This window comes from Monodelphis domestica, chromosome 5, assembly GCF_027887165.1.
Source record: "Monodelphis domestica isolate mMonDom1 chromosome 5, mMonDom1.pri, whole genome shotgun sequence".
Taxonomy (NCBI): domain Eukaryota; kingdom Metazoa; phylum Chordata; class Mammalia; order Didelphimorphia; family Didelphidae; genus Monodelphis; species Monodelphis domestica.
The window spans coordinates 244,790,895-244,815,535 of NC_077231.1; the positions used below are offsets into that span (position 1 = coordinate 244,790,895).

At 36.3% G+C, this 24,641-nt stretch overlaps 1 protein-coding gene across 6 annotated transcripts in view; it reads left to right on the plus strand.

The window, feature by feature from the left end:
* Positions 1 to 24,641, plus strand: part of PFKP (phosphofructokinase, platelet) — a 139,914-nt gene that overhangs the window by 49,774 nt on the left and 65,499 nt on the right. For 5 of the 6 annotated variants that reach the window (XM_056800003.1, XM_001373982.5, XM_056800005.1 and 2 more), the window contains exon 2: positions 15,934 to 16,007. In XM_056800003.1, the coding sequence (XP_056655981.1) occupies positions 15,936 to 16,007 (72 nt within the window). In that variant the 5' untranslated portion in view covers positions 15,934 to 15,935. Of the gene's footprint in view, positions 1 to 5,317; positions 5,457 to 15,933; positions 16,008 to 24,641 lie in introns of those variants that run through there. The other variant, XM_056800002.1, reaches the window with a different exon arrangement.

Genomic DNA, 24,641 nt, shown 5'->3' on the forward strand with positions numbered 1-24,641 from the left:
GGACAGAGAAAGAGAGAGAGAGAGAGAGAGAGAAAGAGAGAGAGAGAGAGAGAAAGAGAGAGAGAGAGAGAGAGAGAGAGAGAGAGAGAGAGAGAGAGAGAGAGAGAGAGAGAGAGAGAGAGATTGAAACAGAGACAAGAGATAGACAGAAAGAGAGACCGACAAAGACACAGAGAGGAGGGAGGAGATTTGCTTTTACAGAAGGAAGGCAAGAATAAGACTCTTAGAGGGTCTATCTATATTTGAGGCACTTGTAGATAGAGTGCTGGCTTTGGAGTCAGAGAATCTGGGTCTGAAACTCAGTTTTCCTATTTGCTACCTTTACAGCATTGGGTAAATCATATTATCATCCTGGGCATGTTTCCTTATCTGCAAAATGAGGGGGTTAGACTAAATCTATTATCCTATCAACATAGCACCTCATAGTAGAAAAATGTATTCCTGGCTCCTGGGTGGGTGGGCTTCTATCACCATATCATGCTTCCTCATATACATTTTCTTTTTTGCTTTGGGACTTATTTGGCCTTAGATCAGAGTAAAGTCTACCAAGAGCTGAAATTAGCAACTTTGATTTCTTTTTTTACTATGCACTAACCAACCAAGCCACTCTGGTTAATGCTTCCTAAATTAGTGCTTCTCAGTCCTGGTTTTATGGTTTATCAAGCTAATTATTAGAAAGTGTCAGTAAATCACAAAGGAAATAAGCATAATTCACATTTTTAAAAAGTCACAGCACTAAAATTGAAGAGAGGTGGCTCAAAAAAAAATAGTATGGTGCTAAAATTCCCAGTTTGAAAAACATTCTTTGTGTGTATGTCTTAATTATGTATAAAAAAAACTAACATGAAATTTTTTGAGTTACAGATTGTCTCCTTTGCCTCTTTCCCCATCCCACTCCTTGAGAAGACAAACAATTTAAGCAAATTTATATAGGTTATACACGTGTAGTTATGAAAAACATTTTTATTTTACCCATATTACAAAAGAAAACACAAACCAAAAGTAAAAACAAGACAAATAGAGTAAAAAAGTATGCTTTGAACTGCATTTATACTCCATCAGTTCTTTCTCATTATAAGTCCTTTGATATATTTTAGAACACTGTATTGCTCAGAATATGTAAATCATTCACACTCTAATCATCTTGTAGTATTGCTGTTACTGTGTATGATGTTCTCCTGGTTCTTCTTACTTCACTTTGCTTCGGTTCATAGAAGTCTTTCCAGATTCTTCTGAAAGCCTCCTCCTAATTTCTTATAGCACAATAGTATTTCCATCACAATCAAATTTGCCTTTCAGAATATCAAATTCCATACCTTCTTGTCCTTTAACATAGAAACTATTATGTCCTGTGTAATCTTCTCTGTGGCTCCTCAATATTTGAATTTTTTTTCTTGCACCTTGTAGTATTTTTTCTTTGACCCAGGAGTTCTGGAATTTGGCTATAGTAGTCCTGGGATATTTTATTTTGGGGTCTCATTCAGGAAGTGATTGATGATTTCTTTCTATTTCTATTTTTCCTTTTTTGTTCAAGGATATCAAGGCAGTTTTTCCTGAGAATTTTTTGTAATATGCTTTCTGGACTCTTCTTAAAAAAAATCATATGTTTCAGGTATTCCAATGATTCTTAGATTATCTTTTCTGGATTTGTTTTCCAGGTTAGTCATTTTTCCCGTGAGGTATTTTAGATTTTCTTCTACTTTTTTTTTTACTTTTAGAATTTTGCTTTATTGTTTCCTGCCACCTCATGATTTCCATTAGCTTCTATTTGTCCAATTCTAACTATAAGGAAGTTACTTTCTTTCTTGAGATTTTGTGTTTCCTTTTCCATTGCCTAATCCTGCTCTTTAAAGAATTGTTTTCTTCCATTCCCCCCCCCCCCTCCACTTCCATTTGGTTGATTCTGTTCCTTAGAGAGTTATTTTCTTCAGTGAATCCCCCCCCCCCCCCCCCAAACTGTTGAATTTTTCTGTCAGTTCTGTTATTTGGTTTTTAAAACTTCTTTTCAAGTTCATCCAGAAATTCTTTTGAGGCCTGACATGTTTTCACATTTTTCTTTGAGACTTCACATGTTTCCTTTTTGGCATTGTTGTCCTCTTCTGAGTTCATATTTTGGTCTTTTCTATCATTTAAATAACTTTTTAAACTCAGAGGTTTATCTTTTGATCATTTTTCTAGTTGTTTCCCACCCATCCCCCATTGTTATTTCTTTCCTCTTCCCTGGGTAGAGGGTACATTGTTCTAAGCTTACAGAGTACTTCTCTTTGGTACTTGAGGTAGGACTGGCTGCCCTTATTCTTCTGGTGTGTCTGTCAAGGAGGTGGTCTTGCAGGCTTGTTTTGGCAATGTTTGTAGCTGTTTTATCCAGCTATATTCCTCATCCTATACTATCATTTCCCCTGTTATTTCATGGGCTAGTCTGATACCCACCGCTGCTTTCCTGCCCCTGCCAAGTGGCCTAGACTGAGGCAGGTTCCTTGCTTTTAGGCTTCATCACCTCAGGCATTTTGCTGCCATGTGGGAGTAAGTGCCTTCACTATCGTTCTAGTTACTCTCTCTGCTCCCTAGAACCCTTTGGGTTCTGATACCATTTGAGAGTTTGTGGGTTTTCTATTTTCTCTACCTGTGTGGAGTGACTCAAGCTGGATTATTCTGTGGGTTGCTCCAAGATCTGCCAGTTTTTGAAAATGCTTTACTGCCTGGGATGCTCTCTCCCCTTACCCCAGTGAGACATGTTCCTCTGTCTTTCCTTTGTTTTGAGGTAATGTCTTGTGTGTGTGTGTGTGTGTGAAAGAGAGAGAGAGAGAGAGAGAGAGAGAAAGTAGAGGGATTGTGGGAATAGTGTGTTCTTTACTATTCCATCTTAACTCCCAGCAGGCAACTCTCATGCACTGAGTCTTGTCTATATTTTAAATAGAATTTAGCTTTCTATCTCTTCCTGCTGGACTTTGGTGATAATATATTGACATGTGGATTTATTTTATATCCTGAAGTTTTGCTCAATTTATTTCAACTAACTTTTGATTGGATTCTCTTAGTATGCCATCATATCATCTGGGAAAAAAAGTGATAGTTTTATTATGTATTATATAATTCCTTCCATTTCTTTCTCTTCTCTTAATGCAATAGCTAGCATTTCTGGAATAATATTAAATAATAGCATTGATAATGGGCATCCTTGTTTCACCACAGATCTTATTGGCAAGGCTTCTAGTTTATCACCAGTAAAATTAATGCTCACTGATAGTTTTAGATATGTACTCTTAGCATTTTATTATTATTATTTTTTAAACCCTTACCTTCCATCTTGGAGTCAGTACTGTGTATTGGCTCCAAGGCAGAAGAGTGGTAAGGGCTAGGCAATGGGGGTTAATTTACTTGCCCAGGATCACATAGCTAAGAAGTATCTGAGGCCAGATTTGAACCCAGGACCTCCCATCTCTAGGCCTGCTCTCAATCCACTGAGCTACTCAGCTACCCCCTTCTCTTAGCATTTTAAAGAAAATTCCATTTATTCCTATGCTTTCTAGTGTTTTTAATAGAAATGAATGTTCTATTTTATCAAAAGCTTTTTCTGCATCTGAGAAAATGATAATTTTTCTTGATTTTATTATTTATATGGACAATGATGCTAATAATTTTCTTGAACCAGCTCTACATTAATGATCTATATATCAATTTCACCTCATCATAGCATATAATCTTCATGATATATTATGAGAATCTCCTTGTTAATATTTTATTTATTTTGCCACAGTATTGGAGAAATTGGTCCACAATTTTGATTGGTTTTTTAATCTTTTCAGGTTTAGATATCATCACCATATTTGTGTGGTTAAATTTGGTAGTACTTCTTTGTCTGTTTTTCCAAACAATTTATATAGTATTAGAATTGTTTGTTCTTTAAATGTTTGGTAGAATTCACTTGTGGATCCAGCTGGATCTTGGTATTTTTTCTTAGGGAACTCATTTATGGATTATTCATTCATTTTTTTCTAACCTAGGATTATTTAGATATTTTATTTTATATTTATATTTATAGATTTGTAAATTTATTTTATATATTTGTATATTTATATATTTGTAAATATTCATCCATTTCATTTAGATTGTCAGATTTACTGACAAATAATTGGGCAAAATAGCTCCTAATAATTGCTTTAATTTAATCTTCATTGGTGGTGAAATCAAATTCACCCTTTTCATTTTTGATACTGGCAATTTTGATTTTCATTGTTTAAATTAAATTCACCAGTACTTTACTATTTTTAAAAAATAAAATAAAACCATCTTCTAGTGTTATTTATTAGCTCAATATTTTTCTTATTTTCACCTTTATTAATATCTCCTTTGTTTTTTAGGATTTCCCATTTGGTGTTATCTGAGTATTTAAAATTGTTCTAGGTTTTTTGTTTGTTTGTTTTTTAAACCCATATTTTCCATCTTAGATTGATTCTAAGGCAGAAGAGAGGCAATGGGGGTTAAATGACTTGCCAAGGGTCATATAACTGGGAAGTGTCTGAGGCCAGATTTGAACCTAGGACCTCCTATCTCTAGACCTGGATCTCAATTCACTGAACTACCCAGTTGCCCCATCCTTCTAGTTTGTTTGTTTTTTTAATTGATAATTAATTCATTGATCTGTTCTTTTTCTACTTTGCTGATGTATGTGTTTAGAGATGAAAATTTCACCCTTAAGTACTTTTGGCTGCATCCCAGCAATTTTGATATATTGTTTTACTGTCATATTCTAATTATTTATCATTTCTGTGATATTTTCTTTCACCCATTCATTCTTTAGGCTTAGATTATTTAATTTCAAAAAATTTTTAAACCCTTGCCTTTTCTCTTAATATTAATTCTAAGAGAGAAGAGTAGCAAAGGTTGGGTAACTGGTGTTAAGTGAACTGGCTAGTTAGTTATAGAGCTAGGAAGTATCTGAGGCTAGAATTGAACCCAGGTCCTCCTGGTTTTAGGCCTGGCACTCTTATCCACTGTGCTTCCTATCTGCCCCTCCAATTGATTTTTAATCTATATTTTTGTGGCCAATGCATTTTTGAATGTAATTTTTATTTCATTATGGTTTGAAAAGGATGTATTTAATATTTCTGCTTTTTCTGCATTTTTATAAGGCTTTTAATGCCCTAATTTGTGGTCAGCTGGCTAGTGTAATGGATATAGTACTTGCTCTGAAGTCAAGTAGATTCATTTTCCTTAGTTCAAATCTGGATTTAGACACTTATTAGTGGTGTGATCCTAAGTAAATCACTTAAATTTTTTTTGCCTCAGTTTCTCATCTGTAAAATGAGCTGAAGAAAATGGCAAATTGCTCCACTATCTTTACCAAGAAAACCCCAAATGGAACCATGAAGAGTCTCACAGATCTGAAACAACTGAACAACAATGAGAATATATGGTCAGTTTTTGTGAAGGTGCCATGTATAGGTGACTAAGAGGTATCTACTTCTTTTTATTCCCATTCAATTTTCTCAAGAGGTCTAACTAACTTATCTAAAATCCTATTCATCCTCTCAACAACTTTTTTTCTTTTTTTTTTTTGTGGTTGGATTTATATAGTTCTGAGAGGAAGGTATACTACAAGAATGGTTCTAGTGTCTGTTTCTTCCTGTAACCCATTTAAATTTTCCTTTAAGAATTTGGATAGAATGCCATTTGATGCATACATATTTAGATAATATTTCTTCATTGTCTGTAGTACCTTTTAGCAAAATGTAATTTCTCGGTATATCTCTTTTAATTAGGTCTAGTTTTGCTTTTGCTTTGTCATGATTGCTATGCTCACTTTTTTTAAAACTTCAGCTGAAGCACAATATAATCCAATCAAGCCCCTTATTTTTACTCTGTATCATCAAGTATATTTCATATATACAATATATTGTTGGATTCTGGTTTTTAATCCTTTCTGTTCTCTGGGTCTATTTTAAGCGTGAGTTCATTCCATTCATATTCACAGTTCCGATTATTATCTTTTTTTGCCTCTATTTATCCTTCTATCACTTTTTATCTTGTCCCTCCTAAAATGTTTGTTTTTCTTTTCTTCTGACTACTACTTCCTTTAATCTGCCCTCCTTTCTTTATGCTCCCCAACTTCTCTTATGCCCTTTAACTCCTGCTTCCTTGTTTGGTAAGATAAATTTCTATACCCAACTGATTATGTATATTATTCACTCTTTGAATCAATTCTGTTAAGAATAAGTTTAAAGAGTTGCCTGCCACTCCTCTTCCCCATTATGTTCTCCAGTATAAAAGTCCTTCCTTTCATGCCTTTTTTATGTGAAATAATTTTCCTCATTCTACCTCTTCCTTTCCCCTTCCCTGAGTGTCTCTCTTTCTTTCTCCTTAATTAAAAAAAATCCTTCTATCTTAGAATTGATACCAAATATCAGGTCCAAGGCAGAAGAGTGGTAAGGATTAGGCAAATGAGATTAAGTGACATGCCCAGGGTAATACAGCTAGGAATTGTCTGAGATCAGATTTGAATGTAGGACTGCCTATCTACAAGTCTGGTTATCTGTCATTGAGCCCCAGATATCCTATCTTAATTTTATTTTTTTGAAATCATCTCAACATAGTCAATTCATGCCCAAGACTTTTGTCTATATATACTTCTTCTAATGATAAAGTTCTGAGGAGTTAGAAGTATCATTTTCCTATGAAAGAATGTAAACAGTTTAACTTTATCAAATTCCTTATACTTTCTCTTTCTTATTTACCTTTTTGTGATTCTCTTGAGTCTTATATTTGAAAGTCAAATTTTCAATTCAACTCTTTTTTTTTAAATCAGGAATGTTTAAAGTCATCTATTTCATTAAATATTTATCTTCTGAATGATTATTCTCAGTTTTGCTGAGTAGGTGATTCTTAGTTATAATAATAGGCTCCTTTGCCTTACAGAATATCATATTCTAAGTCCTAGTTCTTTTATAGACGCTACTAAATATTGTGTGATCCTGACTCTGGCTACATAATATTTCAGTTATTTCATTCTGTCTGCTTTTGTAATATATTTTTCTTTACCTCGGAGTTCTGGAATTTGGTAATAATATTCCTGGGAATTTTCTTTTGGGGATCTCTTTTAGAAGCTAATCAGTGGATTCTTTCAATTTCATTATATCTTCTGGTTCTAGGATATTAGGGCAATTTTCCTGGATAATTTCTTGAATTATAATGCCTTTATTTATCATGGGTTTTCAGGTAGTCCAATAATTTTTTCCAAGTCAGTTATTTTTCCAATAAGATAATTTTCACATTTTCCTTCTATTATTTTTTCATTCTTTTGATTTAATTTGTTTCTTGATGTATTGGGGAGTCATTAACTTTCATTACACAATTATAATTGTTAAGGGATTTTTTTTTCTTCACTGAACTTTTGTACTTTTTTCATTTGGCTAAATCTACTTTTTAAAGGAATTTATCTCTTCAGTGTGTTTCTGTGCCTTTTTCCTTTGGCTGATTCTATTTTTGAAGGTGTTATTTTCTATAGTTTTGTGTGTGTGTGTGTATGTGTGTATGTGCACATGCCTATTTTACCAATATGTTGACTCTCTTTTCATAGTTTTCTTGCAACATTTTCATTGCTTTTCTGAATTTTTCCTCAGTCCATCTTATTTTATTTCTAAAATCCCTTTAGAGTATTTCAAGAATTCTAGCTGAACTTTTCTCTAATTCATATGTGTATTTGAGGCTTTGCTTGTAGCTATCTTGACATCTTTGTCTTCTGAGTTTGTTTCTTCATCTTCCTTTAAGTTTCTATGCTCAAATTAATTTTGGTCCTGTTTGATTATTTTTCTAGTCTATGTCTTGACTTTTAACAAAGCTAAAGTTGGGCTTTGCTCCCAAGGTCAAAAGGGCATTGTTCCAAGCTTCAGGTTTTTTGTGCTGCTGTTTTGAGAGCTTGATCTGGGATCCTGTAAGTTTTCTTTGCTTCCAAGATAGTATGATCTAAGAGGAAATATGGTTACTGCTCTCCTGGCCTGTATTCTTATCTTTATTCAAGAAGATCTTTGTTGCTCTGAAAGCACAAGTGTCTGTGGTCTTGTTGATTCTAGAACAGTGACTAGGTCCTCTGATCTCTGATAGCTACAAGCTCTAATAGTGCTTTCTGCCACCAGGATCTCTGTTCCCTTGTGAGTCACCACAAGCACTCTTCTCCACCCCTAGAACTATTGATATAGACTGTTCCCTTGAAGCCACATGTGCTAAAGTTCCTCTTGGCCCTGGAACTGTGACCACTTCCCTTACTTTCTTATAACTACAAGTCCTAGTGCTCTTCTTCTTTTTTTTTCTTTAGAATATTTTTCCATGGTTACATGATTCATGATTCCTCCTCCCCTTCCTTCTCCAGTCCTGGAGCTGACAAGTAGTTCCACTGAATTATACATGTATCATTGTTCAAAACCTATTTCCTTGTTAGTGATCTTTTAACATAAAAACCCTAATTATATCCATATTGAGCTACATGATTTATCATATGGTTTTTCTTCTGCATTTCTCCTCCCACAATTCTTTCTTTGGGTGTGGACAGTGTTCTTCATAAGTTCCTTTGGATTGTCCTGGGTCATTGCATTACTGCTATTAGAAAATCTATTACATTCAATTGTGCCATAATGTCTCAGGCTCCTGATTCTGCTCCTTTCACTCTGCATCAATTCCTGGAGGTATTTCCAGTTCACATGGAATTCCTCCTGTTCATTATTCCTTTTTGCACAGTAGTATTCCATCACCAACATATACCACAATTTGTTCAGCCATTCCCCAATTGATGGGCATCCCCTCGTTTTCCAATTTTTGGCCACCACAAAGAGCACAGCTATGAATATTCTTGTACAAGTCTTTTTCCTTATTATGTCTTTGGGGTACAAACCCAGCAGTGCTATGGCTGGATCAAAGGGCAGACAGTCTTTTATCGCCCTTTGGGCATAGTTCCAAATTGCCCTCCAGAATGACTGGATCAATTTACAACTCCACCAGCAGTGCATTAATGTCCCAATTTTGCCATGTCCTTGCCAACATTTATTACTTTCCTTTGCTGCCATATTGGCCAATCTGCTAGGTGTGAGGTGATAACTCAGAGTTGTTTTAATTTGCATTTCTCTAATCAGGGATTTAGAACTTTTTCATATGCTTATTGATAGTTTTGATTTCATGATGTGAAAACCATCTATTCATGTCCTGTGATCATTTGTTGATTGGGGAATGGCTTGATTTTTTGTAAATTTGATTTAGTTTCTTATATATTTGGGACCTAGTCCTATTCTTAACCCCTGGACTGTGACCAGGCACTGATTATGGGCAATGAAATGGGGTCTTCAACACAACACCAGAAAAATATAACTTGTAATCTCTTTCTAACCCGTTTTACTACCCCCTTACTGTCTGTGGGCTAAGAACTCCCAAAGCTGTTGGTGATGCATTCCCTTCCAGTTTTTGCTGCTGGCATGACATGACACCACCAGTGGTCTACATTATGCTTCTGGACCAATCCTCCTCAAACCTCCCCCCACTGCCACCCTCTGTGTTACAGACCTCACTGCTGACCTTCTATGTTGTCTTGGGATGGAAAATTCATTCCAACCTCATGTTGGTTCTTTTGCTCTTGATTCAAGACATTATTTTAAAGTTGTTGGGGGTTGGAAGAATTTAGATTTCAGGCGAGTTTCTGCATCTATTCTGCCATCTTGATTCCTCATCAAGAAACATTCTTTAAAACACTGTTTCTCAAGCTTTTTGGTACTAAGACCCTTTTACACTCAAATATTGGGAACCCTTCCAATAGCTTTTGTTAATATAGGTCATATATATTAATATTTGCCATATTATAAATGGAAGCATCTTGCTTTATTGCAAAGATAGTTTTGACTTCGAGGACCCCATTAGATCTCTAGTGCTTTCAAAGCTTCCCAGATAATACTTTGATAACCAGTATCCTAGAAAGGTAGATAAATACAAAAGCAGGATAATGCTTGTGAGTGGTGGTTTTGCAATTTTTTTCCTCTCACAAACAAAATAGCATATAAAAACTTAGGTTCTAGGGCAGCTGGATAGTGGATAGAGCACCAGGCTTGGAGTCTCAATTCAAATCAGGTTTCCAAATACTTCCTAGTCATGTGACCACAGTCCAGTTACTTAGCCCCCAATTACCTAGCTCTTGCTACTCTTGTGTCTTGGAATTTATACTGAGAGAATATAAGGGTTTAATTTTTAAAAAGGTCTTTTTTACTTTGAACTATTCAGTAGAAAGTCAAAGAAATCTTCACAGAAAAATTGATCTAATCCAAGTAGCATTTCTTGAGTACCTATTATATTGTTTTAGAAACTTGAGGTCACAATCTGGCTCCTAAAATCATAATGTGCTAATAGCATCCCTCCCCTTCCTCCCTCTCCCTCTCCCTCTCCCTTTCCCTCTCCCTCTCTCTCTCTCTCTCTCTCTCTCTCTCTCTCTCTCTCTCTCTCTCTCTCTCTCTCTCCCCTCCTCTCCCCTCTCTCTTCCTTCTTTCCCTTTCTCTCTCCCTCTCTGAGTTTTGAGTTTTTATAAGTAAAATCCTCCAATGAATTCCTCTTATTTTGGAATAGAGGTGATCTTTGGTTCTCAAAAAGCTTGCCATCTGGCTTCAGGTACCACTATATCCAAGTTGCCCCCAGGGTGATTAATTTTTGGCCATAACAAATCTCAAAGACCATCTGTTAACTCAGAGAGAGGTAATGAACCTGGTTCATGGAAAACTTTAACCACAAATTTATAGGTCCTTGAAATAGTATAAGTGTATACAATACACACATATAGATGTGAGGGTCATTGATTTCCAACTTCCTAATTTTACATTTGAGGAAACTGAGGTCCAGAAAATGTAAGTAAGTTGCCAAAATCACCCATGTACTAAGCTACTACTAGAGTTGGATTTCAAACTAAGGTCTTCTTCCAGATCTAATGTGTTCTTTTCACTGTACTGTAAGTTACAAATATTTATACTATTCATGTGTTTACAGGATAGCCATCAGTCAATACACTGACCCTTCTTCCTCTGGCTTCAGGAAAGCACCAGATTTGATGTCAGATTTTAAATTGTAATTCTACTACTTAATGGTCTATGAGATTTTGGACTGAGAACTTCATCTATGGGCTATATGGATTTTCTTGATCTAAAAAATGAATAGGCTCTCTAGTTAACCTCAGAGTCCTTTACAGCACTACACCATAAGATCAGAAAAAATAATGTCAGTATGGAAATCAGTACTTACAAAATGAGGGATTCTTCTGATTTGGGATGAGATCTTGCTAGGCTCCTCCATTTCACTACTTTGGTATTGAATTAAAAGGGATCTTAATGATTCTGTCAGTAGCTTTTGTCATGTCAGCATTCATTCAGTAGTTTTCATTCATTCAAACAGTAGATCTAGATAGACTAGATAGACTGATTATAAGATCCCATTGCCATTTAAGTTATATAGTGTGGGTCTTTAGACATTCATAGCAGATTAAGTTTACCAAGGAAAATGGAATATTTTGGAGAAAATTTCAACCCATTTGTGTAGCTTTTAATGGACAGATTTTGTATTGTATTGTATTGTAAGAGATAAGAGTGTATTTCTGCTTAATGTGAAATCCTTTCAGTAAATTGATATATTTGTGAGTGATGTCTTTGACCTTTAAATTCAATTCTTTTGTTAATGTTCATAGCTTTAAGGAAGCCAAAAGCTTTTGGGGGTTAAGTCCAGGTTGCAGGACAAAGCTTACTTATTGCCTTTGTCATCTGAACCTCTACCACTCCCCACAAAAGCAAAAATATATCAAAGCCCTGATAAAACTTTGATCTTTAAAAAAAAAAAAAACCTAGAAGAGATGCACCATATCCATTGGTTTCCAAAGTCTAACAGATTAATTAACAGTTCCCTGGTGAGAGTCCTTTGTCTAATGAGACAAACTGTTTCTTTATGATCTTTTAGTCTAAAAAAATTACTTTCAAATATAATTTCTAATTATGTACTTCATAGATTTTTTGGCTTAATTCAGACTTGGAAATTTGCATTGGGAAAGAATGGTTAAGTAAAAATTTCTAAGAATTTTGTATTTCAAATTGGATTCAATTTCTCATTTAATCTGATCTCTTTGAAAATTGTGATTGATCTTAAATACTAATGTTAGGTCAGTTATTCTTTATAATTAATGCACCTTTTTAAATGACCTGGTACTCATTAAGAGTCATTGGAGCATGATTTTTATCTTTTTTTTTAAATCTTAAGATCTAAAGAAGTGACTCAAAAAAGACTTAAAACAACAACTTTTACCTTTTACTTTAGAATTAACATTAAGTATCAGTTCTAAGGTAGAAGAGCAAAAAGGGCTAGGAGATTGGGGTTAAGTGACTTGCCCAGGATCACATAATTAGAGAGTAAGGTCAGATTTGAGCCCAGGACTTCCTATCTCCAAGCCTTTTGAAATATCCACTGAGTTATCATCCTGCAATCCATGAGCTAAATTTCATTTAGTAAACTCTCATTTGGAAGCCAAAATACCAGGGTTTGACTCCTAACCCTTTCCTGCCATTTACTACCTCTCTGGGTTGCCCAAGTGAAGTGACTCTTTAGTAGCCCAGTAGACTATCAGTCTAGTAAGTTGAAAGTCCCGAGTTCAATCCTTGAAAGGAGAGTGTGATACAGTAGGAGAGGCTTCTAGAGGCAAGAAGAGTCCCTTGGGTGCAGCCCTATCTCATGGGATTGTCTTTACCTTAGGGTCCATTATTCATTATGAAACTACTAGCCTGAGATTCCCTTCAGGGTGGATTCTCCTGGGAACAGGGAAAAAGGACAAACTTTGAGGTCTCCAACTTACAAGCTAGTCCTAAAACTTGGGGTTCACCAGATCTTATGAAGCTACAAGTTTGGGGTTTCTAGATTCCATGTTGACATTATGAAGGAAAAAATCATGGAAATAAGAGTAGGAAAGGAAATAATTCAATTCAAAATATTGATTATGTATCAATCATATGTTGCTAGGAGCTGGAGATTCAGCATGAAAAAAAAAAATGATAGAATCCTTTCCCTAAAATGTGCTCTGGGGGATAGAACATGTTGATACAAGCTAGTGAGGAGTAGGATCAAAGAATCTACTGAGACCATCTGGTTTAGGAAATGTTGGGGAAGGATAGAACCCTTGTTGTGTAGGGGTGGGCTGGTGGGGAGAGTGGGGCTCCTGAAAGGAGTGGCTCCTGAGGAATTACCCCTCCAGGAAGAAAAGATTATGACTGGGAAATGTTTTTAAACAATGAAGTCCTTTCTGGGAATGGACAGAAACAAGAAATAGCTGGTCAAGGAAAAACACTCTAGTATCACATATATCTGAAATATAAATCCTGTAAAGAATAGTTTGAAGTAAGGTCAGAGAGGCAAGTAGGAGCCAGATTGTGGAAAACCTTAACTGCCAACCTAAGAAGGTTGTAATTTGTCCTACAGCTAATTGGATATCATAGAAGGTTTGGAGGCAGGAGAGTGATGTGGTCAAAAGTAATTATTTTTAATTAGAAAAATTATTTTAAAAAATTATTTTGGCAACCGTATTAAAGATGGGTTAGAGGGGATAGGAAGGAACTAATTAGCACACTAGTATACTCTTTGGACAGATGCTGTAAGTGGATTATTATCCTTATTAAGGGCCTTATTAACAAATAACTTGCAATACATAATAACATAAAATTATAATAATTAATACAATAGTTTTTTAAAAATAAGGTCCACAATTGAATTTGAAGAAGAGGGTGGGTTTGATGACATTTTGAAAATGGTTTAATACTTTCAACAATCCCAAGTTGCTTCCTGAGACAAAAAACTTAACTTTTTAACTCATATTTCTCTTGTCCATAGATATGACTTTAGATTGTGAAGCTCCACAATAGCTGATAATCTAGATTGTTAGGAATAGGCAATGGAGGCTGTGTGGTAGCCAGAAGGCTTTATGTCTTATCAGTGATGATAATAGAAGAATTTGGTAGGTTTCTAGGCTGTCTAGGGACCTCTTTTCTCTGTCTTCTCTTTTGGTGGCCTCCTATGGATTTAGTTATCATCTCTTTACAAATGATTCTGAAATTTAGCTGCTGCTTCTTTCCTGAGCTCTAGTACCATGTGGACAGCTTCTTGTTGGACCAGAATGTCCCATAGATATCACAAAGTCAGCATGTCCAAAATGGATCTGCTTATCTTTCTCCTTCAACCCCACCACTTCTCCCACCTTCTTTTTCTATCAAGATCACCATCATTCTTCTGGTTACCTTGGTTTGAAACCCAGGAGTCCTATTTGATCTTCCATTTTCATTTGCTCCACATATCTAATCAATTGCCAAGTCTTATCTATTTTATTTCTAGTTTACCTCTCACATCTACTTACTTGCCTACACTTTCATAGCCACCTCTTTTCTTTTGTCAATTCTCAACTAGACTATTGCAAAAGCCTTCTGGTTGGTCTCTTTTTTCAGTATATTATTTCTCTAATTTTCCTTCACACAGCTGTCAAAGTGGTATTCTAAAGTTTACATCCAGTCATGCTATTCCACTATTCAAGAACCTTCATTGACTTCCTGTTGCCTCTGGGATAAAATATAAATTCCTATTCTTGACAACTAAAACCTTTCACTTCTCCAATTTTATTTTTCCAGGCTGTTTATTGTTATTGTAGACCACTTTAGGAGCTTATAGTCTAATGGGAGAGAAATACATAAATAAGTCAACTGAGGAGAAGTATAAGAAAATTGATCTTGGTGGGGTTTGATAGCAAACATACACTTGTAATTTTTGCTGCCAGGGAGACTGAAGCAGGCAGATTGCTTGAGGTTAGTGGCTCTGACAAGTGGTAGGCTAAGCAATTTGGGTGCCTACACTAAGTTTGGAAACAATATGGTAATATGGTGAAACCTTCACCCCGGGGCTGGCTGGGTAGGATGGGGGTCACCAGGCTACCTAGGGAGTGGTGAATTGGAATAGGTTAAAAACATCAGAAGTCAAGCAAGTCATAGCTCCCATGGCTGTCAGAGTGGGACTAGGACAGTGCAGAGCTCTTGCTCTTTCAGCTTGAGCAAGATAGGGACATCTGGTCTTTTTTATTTCTAAGAAGCTCTTTGTCTTTATGATTGACTCTTTTACTTAAAAAAATTTTTTTTAACTGATTTCAGCTTGATCAATCTTCTCATTTGTTAGATTTGACTCCAAGTAACTTGGTTCAAAGAGCTCAGTTATCCTGGCAAAGGGTGTTCAAAAGAAATTCTCTCTTTGGAAACTAGTTGCTGGACAAGCCACATTGCCCCCTAAATTGGCAGGGATGCTTTCTGCCAATTTTCAGAGCCACTTTTAATGTTTAATCTGATAAGGCTTAGCTAAATAACCATTAAAAAAATTGTGTAGCAAATGTATGTGAGGATTCATGTTGATAACATAGAATTTTCCTAGGTATGAGATTTATTTATAAGAAGAGGACTCAACAAATGTTCTCATTTGTTGCTGCAAAGACTAGAGAAAACAGGAAATCCCATTTAAAATCCCTGGATGCATTTCTTTTGACCTAAGACCTACATGAGTACTACTGTTTACCTCTTTTTACCCAATAATTATATAAATTTAGAACAATTGCTTTGGGGGCTGTGTCTAACTAATCCTTTACAAACAAGATGGAAAAAAAGAGCCATACTGCCCTCTGCAAATTATAGAAATAATTGCTCTCATTATCCCCATGATTTTCTTTCAGTTTGACTAACTGTAATTCAAGGGGAAAAGGGTTCTGTGTTATTTCAGAATTGGTGATAGTTCTCTAGGAACTCTGAGCCAGAAGCATTTGGCTAGGTGACTTTTGGGATTTAAGGCTATGTGATAATCTTTGGGATTTAAGCCTGAGTGTTGAATAGTACTGACCTCTACCTCCTTCCTTCCCAGGAATGAATGCAGCTGTTCGAGCTGTGGTGCGGATGGGAATCTATGTGGGAGCCAAAATGTTTTTTGTGCATGAGGTTAGTCTAATATACGTTCCTTCTTTATCTACATTCATCTGTTTCTTGATCAGTAATGGCAATTGTCCAAATAATTTATATCGCTATATAGATATATACTCACTCTATATACACATCTATATTCATATAGATAATATATTAATATATACATCTGTGTATGTGTTGTGTATTCATCTTTGGGGAAATTTTCATACACATGTACTTGCATATCTATATGGATACCAGAACATGCACACATTTCTATATCTTCATATATCCATGTGTATCTTCACCTGTATTATGCACACACCAACATCTAATATATTGGTAGTGTTCTAAATTGTTCAATCAGACTGAGTCTATTGGTACCTGCCAGTGATACCTAGGACAGAGGCTAGGGGATCCCTTGAATTTGGAAGTTCTGACCTATAATAGGGCTAAATTAGATGTTTATCAATATGGCATCAATTCGGTAGGTCCTTGAGAATGAGAGTTCCCCAGGCTGCCCGAGGAGAGGTGATCCCATGAAGATCAATATAGAAATAGGGCTAATGCCTAGTCAACTGCACCTCTACCCTGGGCTAAACAGAGGCACAATCTAAAAATAAATAAACAAATTACATTTTCCAAGCAATACCACTTGTGTCTTTTGTGTGTCCATTTGAGAGAGGGAAAATGTATTTTGGGTGGGCAAGGGAAGGAATCCCTAGGCTATGTTAATACTGCCCAATCTTGGGCAGCTGGGTATCTCAGTGGATTGAGAGCCAGGCCTAGAGATGGGAGGTCCTAGGTTCAAATCTGGCCTCAGACACTTCCCAGCTGTGTGACCCTGGGCAAGTCACTTGACCCCCATTGCCTAGCCCTTACCACTCTTCTGCCTTGGAGCCAATACACAGTATTGACTCCAAGACGGAAGGTAAGGGTTTAAAAAAAAAATACTGCCCAATCTTTCTAGTTTTTTTAATTGAAAATTTTTATTTAATTAATTAATTTGGAATATTTTTCCAGGATTACATGATTCATGGCCTCCTCCCCCCCACATGCACGCATAGCTGATGAGCAATTCCATTGGGTTTTACTTTTGTCACTGATCAAGACCAATTTCCATATTATTGATAATTGTACTAGCTGCCCAATCTTTTTAGAATCCTGTGGCATGTGTCAAAAATGGGGGCTTTCGAGTTACCTCAGACCCAAGACCTATCAATTTTTTTTTAAAGCCAAAACTTAAAGGAAAAGAACATTTTAAAATACTGAACTTAATCAAAGACTTTACAGGCTCCTGTTTTGCCGCTTCATGCTCTTTGGATGTTAGAAAGCTAGACTGCCATAGACTGGGAATTTCAGTTCCCAGAGCAGTTGCTTTCATAACCAGGTGCCACCATGATGCCTGCCCAGACACTTCATTGGCATGAAACGAGTAGTTGGCACCTTGATGAGCTTGGGATTCCTTTGCCTTCTCCCCTTCCAAGTTGCCTTTTGAACCTCCTTTTGAATGTTAGTGGCATGTCAATATCCAAAATATTCCTTTTCTTGAATCTACTTCCTCTTCCTCCTTTGAGCAATGTAAACTAACATAAATGTTTTTATTATCTTCTTTGTAATTTTTGGCCCCAAGATCTAGCACTTAAGAATTTTCCTGACCCTCTCATTTTTTTTAAACCCTTACCTTCTGTTTTACAATTTATACTCTCTATGGGTTCCAAGGCATAAGAGTGGTAAGAGCAAGGCAACTGGACTGAAGTGACTTGTCTAGGGTCACCCAACTAGGAAGTATCTGAGGCCGAATTTGAACCCAGAACCTCCTGTATCCAAGGCTGGAGACACCACTTATTGAAAATAAAAGTTTTTGAAAGAATTTTTCTGACTCAACATACTTAATATGTTTTTTAAAATATTTTTTTAAAAAATAGCACAAACACATTAGCTTGTTCTCCATAATCCTTTATTTCTCTCCCCATTTTTAACTTCTATAACCTAATAATCTATGGAAATTATTCCAAAGAAAAATAAAATGTTTTCCATCTCTCAATAATATATCATATCATTATGATAGTTTATAATTTCTAAAACGTGTGTGTGTGTGTGTGTGTTTGTATAGTACATATATTTCCTCATTTGCTCCTCAACAATACAGGTAGGCAAAACAGGTAGAGAAGCCACATGCTTTTTTTTTTTTAAACCCTTACCTTCCGTGTGTATTGGTTCCAAGGCAGACGAGTGGTAAGGGCTAGGCAATGGGGGTTAAGTGACTTGCCCAGGGTCACACAGCTAGGAAGTGTCTGAGGCCAGACTTGAACCGAGGACTTCCTGTCTCTAGGACTGATTCTCAACCCACTGAGCTACCCAGCTGCCCCCAGCCCACATTCTTTTAGATGGATTCTGTTAGTCTAACTTCTGATGTCATGCGGAATTACTTTGATAATTTTCTGACTTAACATTATCCTATCTGGGACATTTCCAATTAACTTCACTGCCTCTCAAGGGACCATGCATATGCATTTCTTCTGAATTGCTCTAATGATTAGTTTCTTCTTTGGAACTAAAACCTGCCCCATTTAAACTTCTATGACTTCTGTGCAAGGGGCATTGCTTAGAATTCCTCGGGGCTTAGGGATAGCCTTGCTGGTAGAAGGATAGAAGGTAGAAGCAGAAAGCCTTTATTTACCATGACAAATCTGGGAACAACAGCTTGAGGATTTTGATGGTTCCTCTGGTAGTCTTCAAGTGACTGTTCTTTTCTTTGCCAGTTTTCCTACCAACAATCTCCCTGACTTTTCCTTTTATGAATGTGTGGTGTGGGGGATATTCCTAGGAACTCCCTAAACCTTCCTTTCCCTTCTACCCAAAGATAAGAGGCTCAGAGAGACGAGGTCACAAAGTATTTGCATTGGAAAACTGCTCTATTATTGCTGGAGGGAAATGAGGGCTAGTCTATAGTCTCTTTTTTTGGTGGGCTAATAGAAGAGCCCAGGGGGAGGGCATTGTACAGCCCTTTTAGGAGATATTTTTATCTTCAGTTTCATATTAATATTTTACTTCAGTTCAAGGAACACTTTTTTGAGTACTATGTGCAGATCAGGGAAGATTCCAGAATAAATAAATAAAACACAATTCACTCAAAGATCACTATCTATTAGGAAAGATAAGAAATATACACATAAAGATTTCAAATGTGATAAATTCATCTAATAAATGCTTTGAGAGTTCAGAAGAGGAAAGTGCAGCTTTTGCCTGAGGAAACCAAGAAAGGCTTTATTTTATGGAGAACTTTCAAAGATGGTTAGGATTTGAGCAAATTGAAATGGGAGGGGAGGCAGGGAGAGTATATGCCATTTGTAGAGAATGACAGGGAGGAAGGTCAATGCAATTTAAAATTTTTTGATGATATGTTTATTTCATTGTAAAATTTTTTTGTTGCTATATTTTCTTTCTTATCACTTTCCTATCTTAATGTTTCTTGCCCATGTGACCTAGTGATACATCATTGTAATAAAGTTTTTAAAAAGATGGAGTCATCGCCGAACTTTACATTGTTGCTCCCTATTAGTCAGTAAGCAACTTGAGGGGAAGGTCTATCTTCATTTCTGCATCCTTATCCCCAGTGGTTGACACACATTAAGTGCTTAATAAATGTTTTCTACTCATTTAATGACTATATCTAGCAGTGTATGCAACATTCCACAAAATAATTATAATGGATTTTGTAAATTTATAAAAAATAAGCTTGACTTTAATGAGGAGATAGGAAAAAGTATTTACTTTGCAAGATGGGAGGACTGTAAAATTCAGTTTTTTCCATACATTGATTGTTATGGGGTTCAGATATGTACCCCTGGGGTTCGGGAAGGATACCTTTTGCAAGAATTCAAGACTCCAAAATTTAGCTTAAAAACATAAAGGGAAATTTATTAGTTTAGGGAGTAATGTTGAGAATGGCCAGGAGGATAGCAAGGTGGGACAGCAAGATGGGGAGCAGTTCTTTGGGAGGACAGCATGGATGGAAAAGGCTGTTCCCCAGATGACATCAGTTCTGGGGCTTTTATACTCTTTACAACAGATGCTATATCCTGGTGTGGACATGACCTATAGAGTGTTAGTCCCTCAGGCATTTGGCGGGGTGGGGTGGTCTTCTGACTGGGGTCTGCCTGGAGGCATAAAGATTCACCTCTTTGTCTATCTTAAATCTAGAGGACTATCAAAGAGGATAAACATCTCAGGACCCTGGGGGGTGGTGGTCATTGGGTGTTTCTAGGATGCAAAGGCAAGGGAGTTTCCCTGATAATAGTTCACCTGGGTTTCTGGGGGTATACTGCCCATGTCAATTTGTTTCCCTGACTTTTTCTATTCTTTATCTTTTTTTTCTTTTAAAAGTCTTTTTAAGGTGGCCCTCTGGGAGGGGGTAGAGAAGATAGAGGACATTTAGAAGATATGAAAACAAAAAGTAGCAATAAAAAGGTAGTTTTGAAAAAAGAACTGGAAAGAACCTCAAAAGTTTCTACTGCCTCTTCATTTTACAGATGGTAAAACTGAGGTCCAAAGAAGGTAACTGAATTGATCAAATCCAGCATTTTTTCCACTGACCTACACTGTCTATATTCTATAGCTTCTAACATTATCTAGATCTTTAACAACAGATAGAAAAAAAGTTTATAGGTGAATGTTTTAGTTATTTAAATATTATCATCTTTTATTACTAGAGGGTGTGTCCAGTATGCTCCAGAAGTATTGATGGGTCTTCTAAAGACTGGCATTTTATATGATTGAACCAGTTCTGCCTGGTTTAAACTGGTACAATCATAAATCTGGGACAGATCTACATGTGGTGCCTAATTAGTAAAAGGCATGAATGCAAGACAGACATTTTCAGGGTCTGCTGCCCCAGTAATGAATGCTTTTCTAGCAGAGCAATTAGTAGTCAGTGTTCTGTTACAGAATCCAAAAAATGTCTTTAGAGTGTTAGTCAAAGAATGTCCCTGGCACCAAATACTTTTAAATATAATAATAACATCCTTATGAAATTGGCCTTTTATCTAAGTGATGAAAAGGAGGATGTAGGTTGGCATGTTGCTACACTAGTTCCTGGATATAAGCTTGAAAAATAATTTAGAGCTAAAAACAATTACATGGAGTCGTGAATGATGATTGAACCCTGGTCACTGGACACTGACCCTTGGGAAAGTCAATGCTAGATTGGACTATTCTGAGGAGCCATTAAAGTTGGGGAGCTTAAATACATTTCTAGGTGAAACTTGGGGGCTGAGGATGAGAGGGGCAGTTGATTGATTTTACATTGGTAATAAAGGAGTTCCAGACAGGAATAACAGTGAGGGGCTGATGTTTCACAATGGACACAGAAGGGAAAGACCCATCCAAGGGCTGGGCTACTTCCTAAAGGACTTTGGCCTTCAGGGGAGAAACCATTGGGACAAAAGAGATACTTAACATCTTAGAGTCTATTATTAGTCTAAGACCCTTGAAGTTGGACCCCTGAAGTAGGTTCCCTTGGAGGAACTCTCTTGTGAGGAGGTCAAAGCCTGAGGTTTCCACCTCCAAGCTAAGTAAACCGGGGATCACTAGTTTGGGGACTTCTAGATTCCATGTTGACAGTGGTAGAGAGAAAGGACACAATAAAGAAAGACTCAGAGGGGGCAGCTAGGTAGCTCAATGGATTGAGAACCAGTCCTAGAGATGGGAGGTCCTAGGTTCAAATCTGGCCTCAGCCACTTCCCAGCTGTGTGACCCTGGGCAAGTCACTTGACCCCCATTGCCTAGCCCTTACCACTCTTCTGCCTTGGAGCCAATACACACGGAAGGTAAGGGTTTAAAAAAAAAAGAAAGACTCAGAGACCAGAGAATTTTAGCAAAAACATACTCTGATGGAATAGAGCTTCCTCCTTTCATTGGCATTACCAAAGGAAGGGGGGAAGGGACAAAGGTGGTCCTACAAGTTAGGTAATCATCAGCACACTGCAGTATCCTAAAACAGTGGATGTAGCTAAAGCCCAAAATCTAGAGTCCACTTGGCCTAAGGCAGATGAGTTTGGCTAATAGCTGTGTTAATTGTTGTTGATAAAACAAAGATTCTGAGATATCTGGTCTGTCTTCTGGAGTGTAGCTTCAGGGCTGGGTCCCAATTTGACAAGGTTAAGTACTAAACCAAGGACATAGAACTTAGCTTGGCAAAAATGATCATGTAGGGTGGTACCCCTAAAATATAACCACCTATTTTAGGGTGGTACCCCTAAAATATAACCAAGGACTGCTACAAATCTAAAGCCTATATAGGTTAAATGACTTTGCCCAAAATCTCACAGGTAACAAGGAGCAGAGATGGGACTTGAACCAAGGCTTTCTTTAAAAAAAAAAATAATTTAACTCAAATTTTTATTGATACTTGCTTTTATGTTACCTACATTTCCCTTTATAAACTTCCCACTCCATAGAGAACAATCCCTTATAAAGAAAATTGCTTTCTACTTTGTTTCTAGTTCTTTGCTACCATATAAAAAGTGCTGCTATAAAATATTTAGTATACATGGAGTCTTCTCATTCAGTTACTTTAGGTATATGCCCAATAGAGACATTTTGCAGTGATAATTGGCTCTCCTTAAAAATAAATGTATGCAGGTCACACATTTAATACTCATTAGGAACATTTTCTCCATAGCTTTCTTAAGTTTAGACAAAAAAGGAACCAAAGCCCAGATTTATTGCATTTGCCAATTTTCAAGGTCTCAGTGTTCCTACTGAAAATTTAACAATTGGCTTATAAGAGCTAGTTGAAGCTGGCTCCAAAGTGTCCCTGGATCTCTGGCCCAATGAGTAAGGGCTTTGCATAATTACAAATTGCTTTCCTGAATGGTTGTTAAAGTTTACAGCTCCACAAACAATACTGCACTCCTACATTGATTATTCCCATATTTTGTTATTTTTGCCAATGGGTTAAATGTTAGATGAAACACCAGGATTGTTTAACTTTCATTTTTCTTATTACTAGTGATTTGGAACATTATTTTCATCTTTTTTTTTGTTGCCAGAAATAATTTCATTAAGATTATTTTAATTTGAACATTCATATTTGGAGAACTGAAGACAGGCAGTATCCCATGGTTCTGAAAATTACTCTGTCAAGCCATTTTAAGTTATAATTTCTACAAATAATATTATACCCAAACTATGGAAATCTCACAATATAATAGAACACATTTACAAATTTCACATGAAAAGTTTAGTTAGCTTTTGCTTCTTCAAGCCGGACAAAATATGCTTATTTTGGCATATCCTTTGATAATCATTTCCCTAAAATCATTCATTTCCACTCTGACAACTCCCTCCATGGATTCCCCTTTTCAGCTTGTCCAAGATAAACTTTGAGAGATACTTCCTTTTACTAAAATAATTAAAGATTTCTTCCTTCTCTTAGCTGGATCATTGTTTTCATCTGACATTTGCTGATCTGGCCAAGGATGCTGCTCCCTGGCCACTGCCCTGATGCTATCCAACTTATAGGTGGTTTACTTCTAAGGGAGTGGTTAGGTCTTTAGTAAGGAGAAAGTTTCAGAACTGAAAGTTAAAGAAAGACAAAGTTTTAAAAGTAATCTATGCTCAGCAATTCTAGAATCCCTTTTTCTATCTGCCAATAAGCTGAGAAATATATTACTCTAATTGGATCAATATATAGTAATTCAAATTTTACTTTCATACTTGTTACCAGATGCAACAAGGTTCAAAGCTGAGAATTATTTTTTTAACCTGCACCTTCCATCTTAGAATCAATACTAGGTTTTGGCTCCAAGTCAGAAGAATAATAGGGGCTAGGTTAATGTTGGCAAATCTTTTAGAGACTACCAACATGGAATCTAGTGTATTTTAATTTAAAATCCAAGAATTTTTATCTTTTTTTTTTTGAGATGTATTTTTATGAAAATCCAAGATTTTGATTTTGTTTGAGAAAATATCTTCAAGGAATACACTTGCTAATTTCTATATCCAGAGAATGAACTGTTGCAAAAAGATGCCAGAAAACCTACACTACATTAAGAAGATCAAGAATGAACTTTGGATATGGTTGATTGAACTGAAGATTGAACATTTATTGTAAATGTACACTTTTATACCAAAAGGGACTGCCCCTAATTTGGCTTTCTGTCAATGCGCCTAGGAAAATATTGGTTTTGCTTTCTTTCTTTTCTATTTCCTCCCTAACTACTCTAATTTCCTCTTAGAAATTGAATATTGTGTATATCTGTAGTTAGAAGTGCATTTAGGACTACAAGATGATTATGTTAAATGATCAATGGGGAGACTAGTCTCCCAATGATCATCAGGGGGGATTGTGAATCTCAAAAATTCTCAGACCCTACTTCATAAAATTTGGTTAAGACCATTCCCCATTTTAAACAATGAAGGGACTTAGGAATGTGAGAACTCTACTCCACCTATACTTAAGCATACTTTAGGGGAAGATAAAGTTATAAACTCTTTACTGAACAATGAAAAGTACTTAATCCATACTTATAGTGAGGCCAAGCACTTAAGCTAAGTCTATTTTTAGGAAGGTGCTAAGTACCCATGAAGGTCAGGCAACTTGCAAACTTGCAAGTTGCAAAGAGGTGTGAACTTAATCAGAAGTTTTAGTCTTCCCAGAAAAGT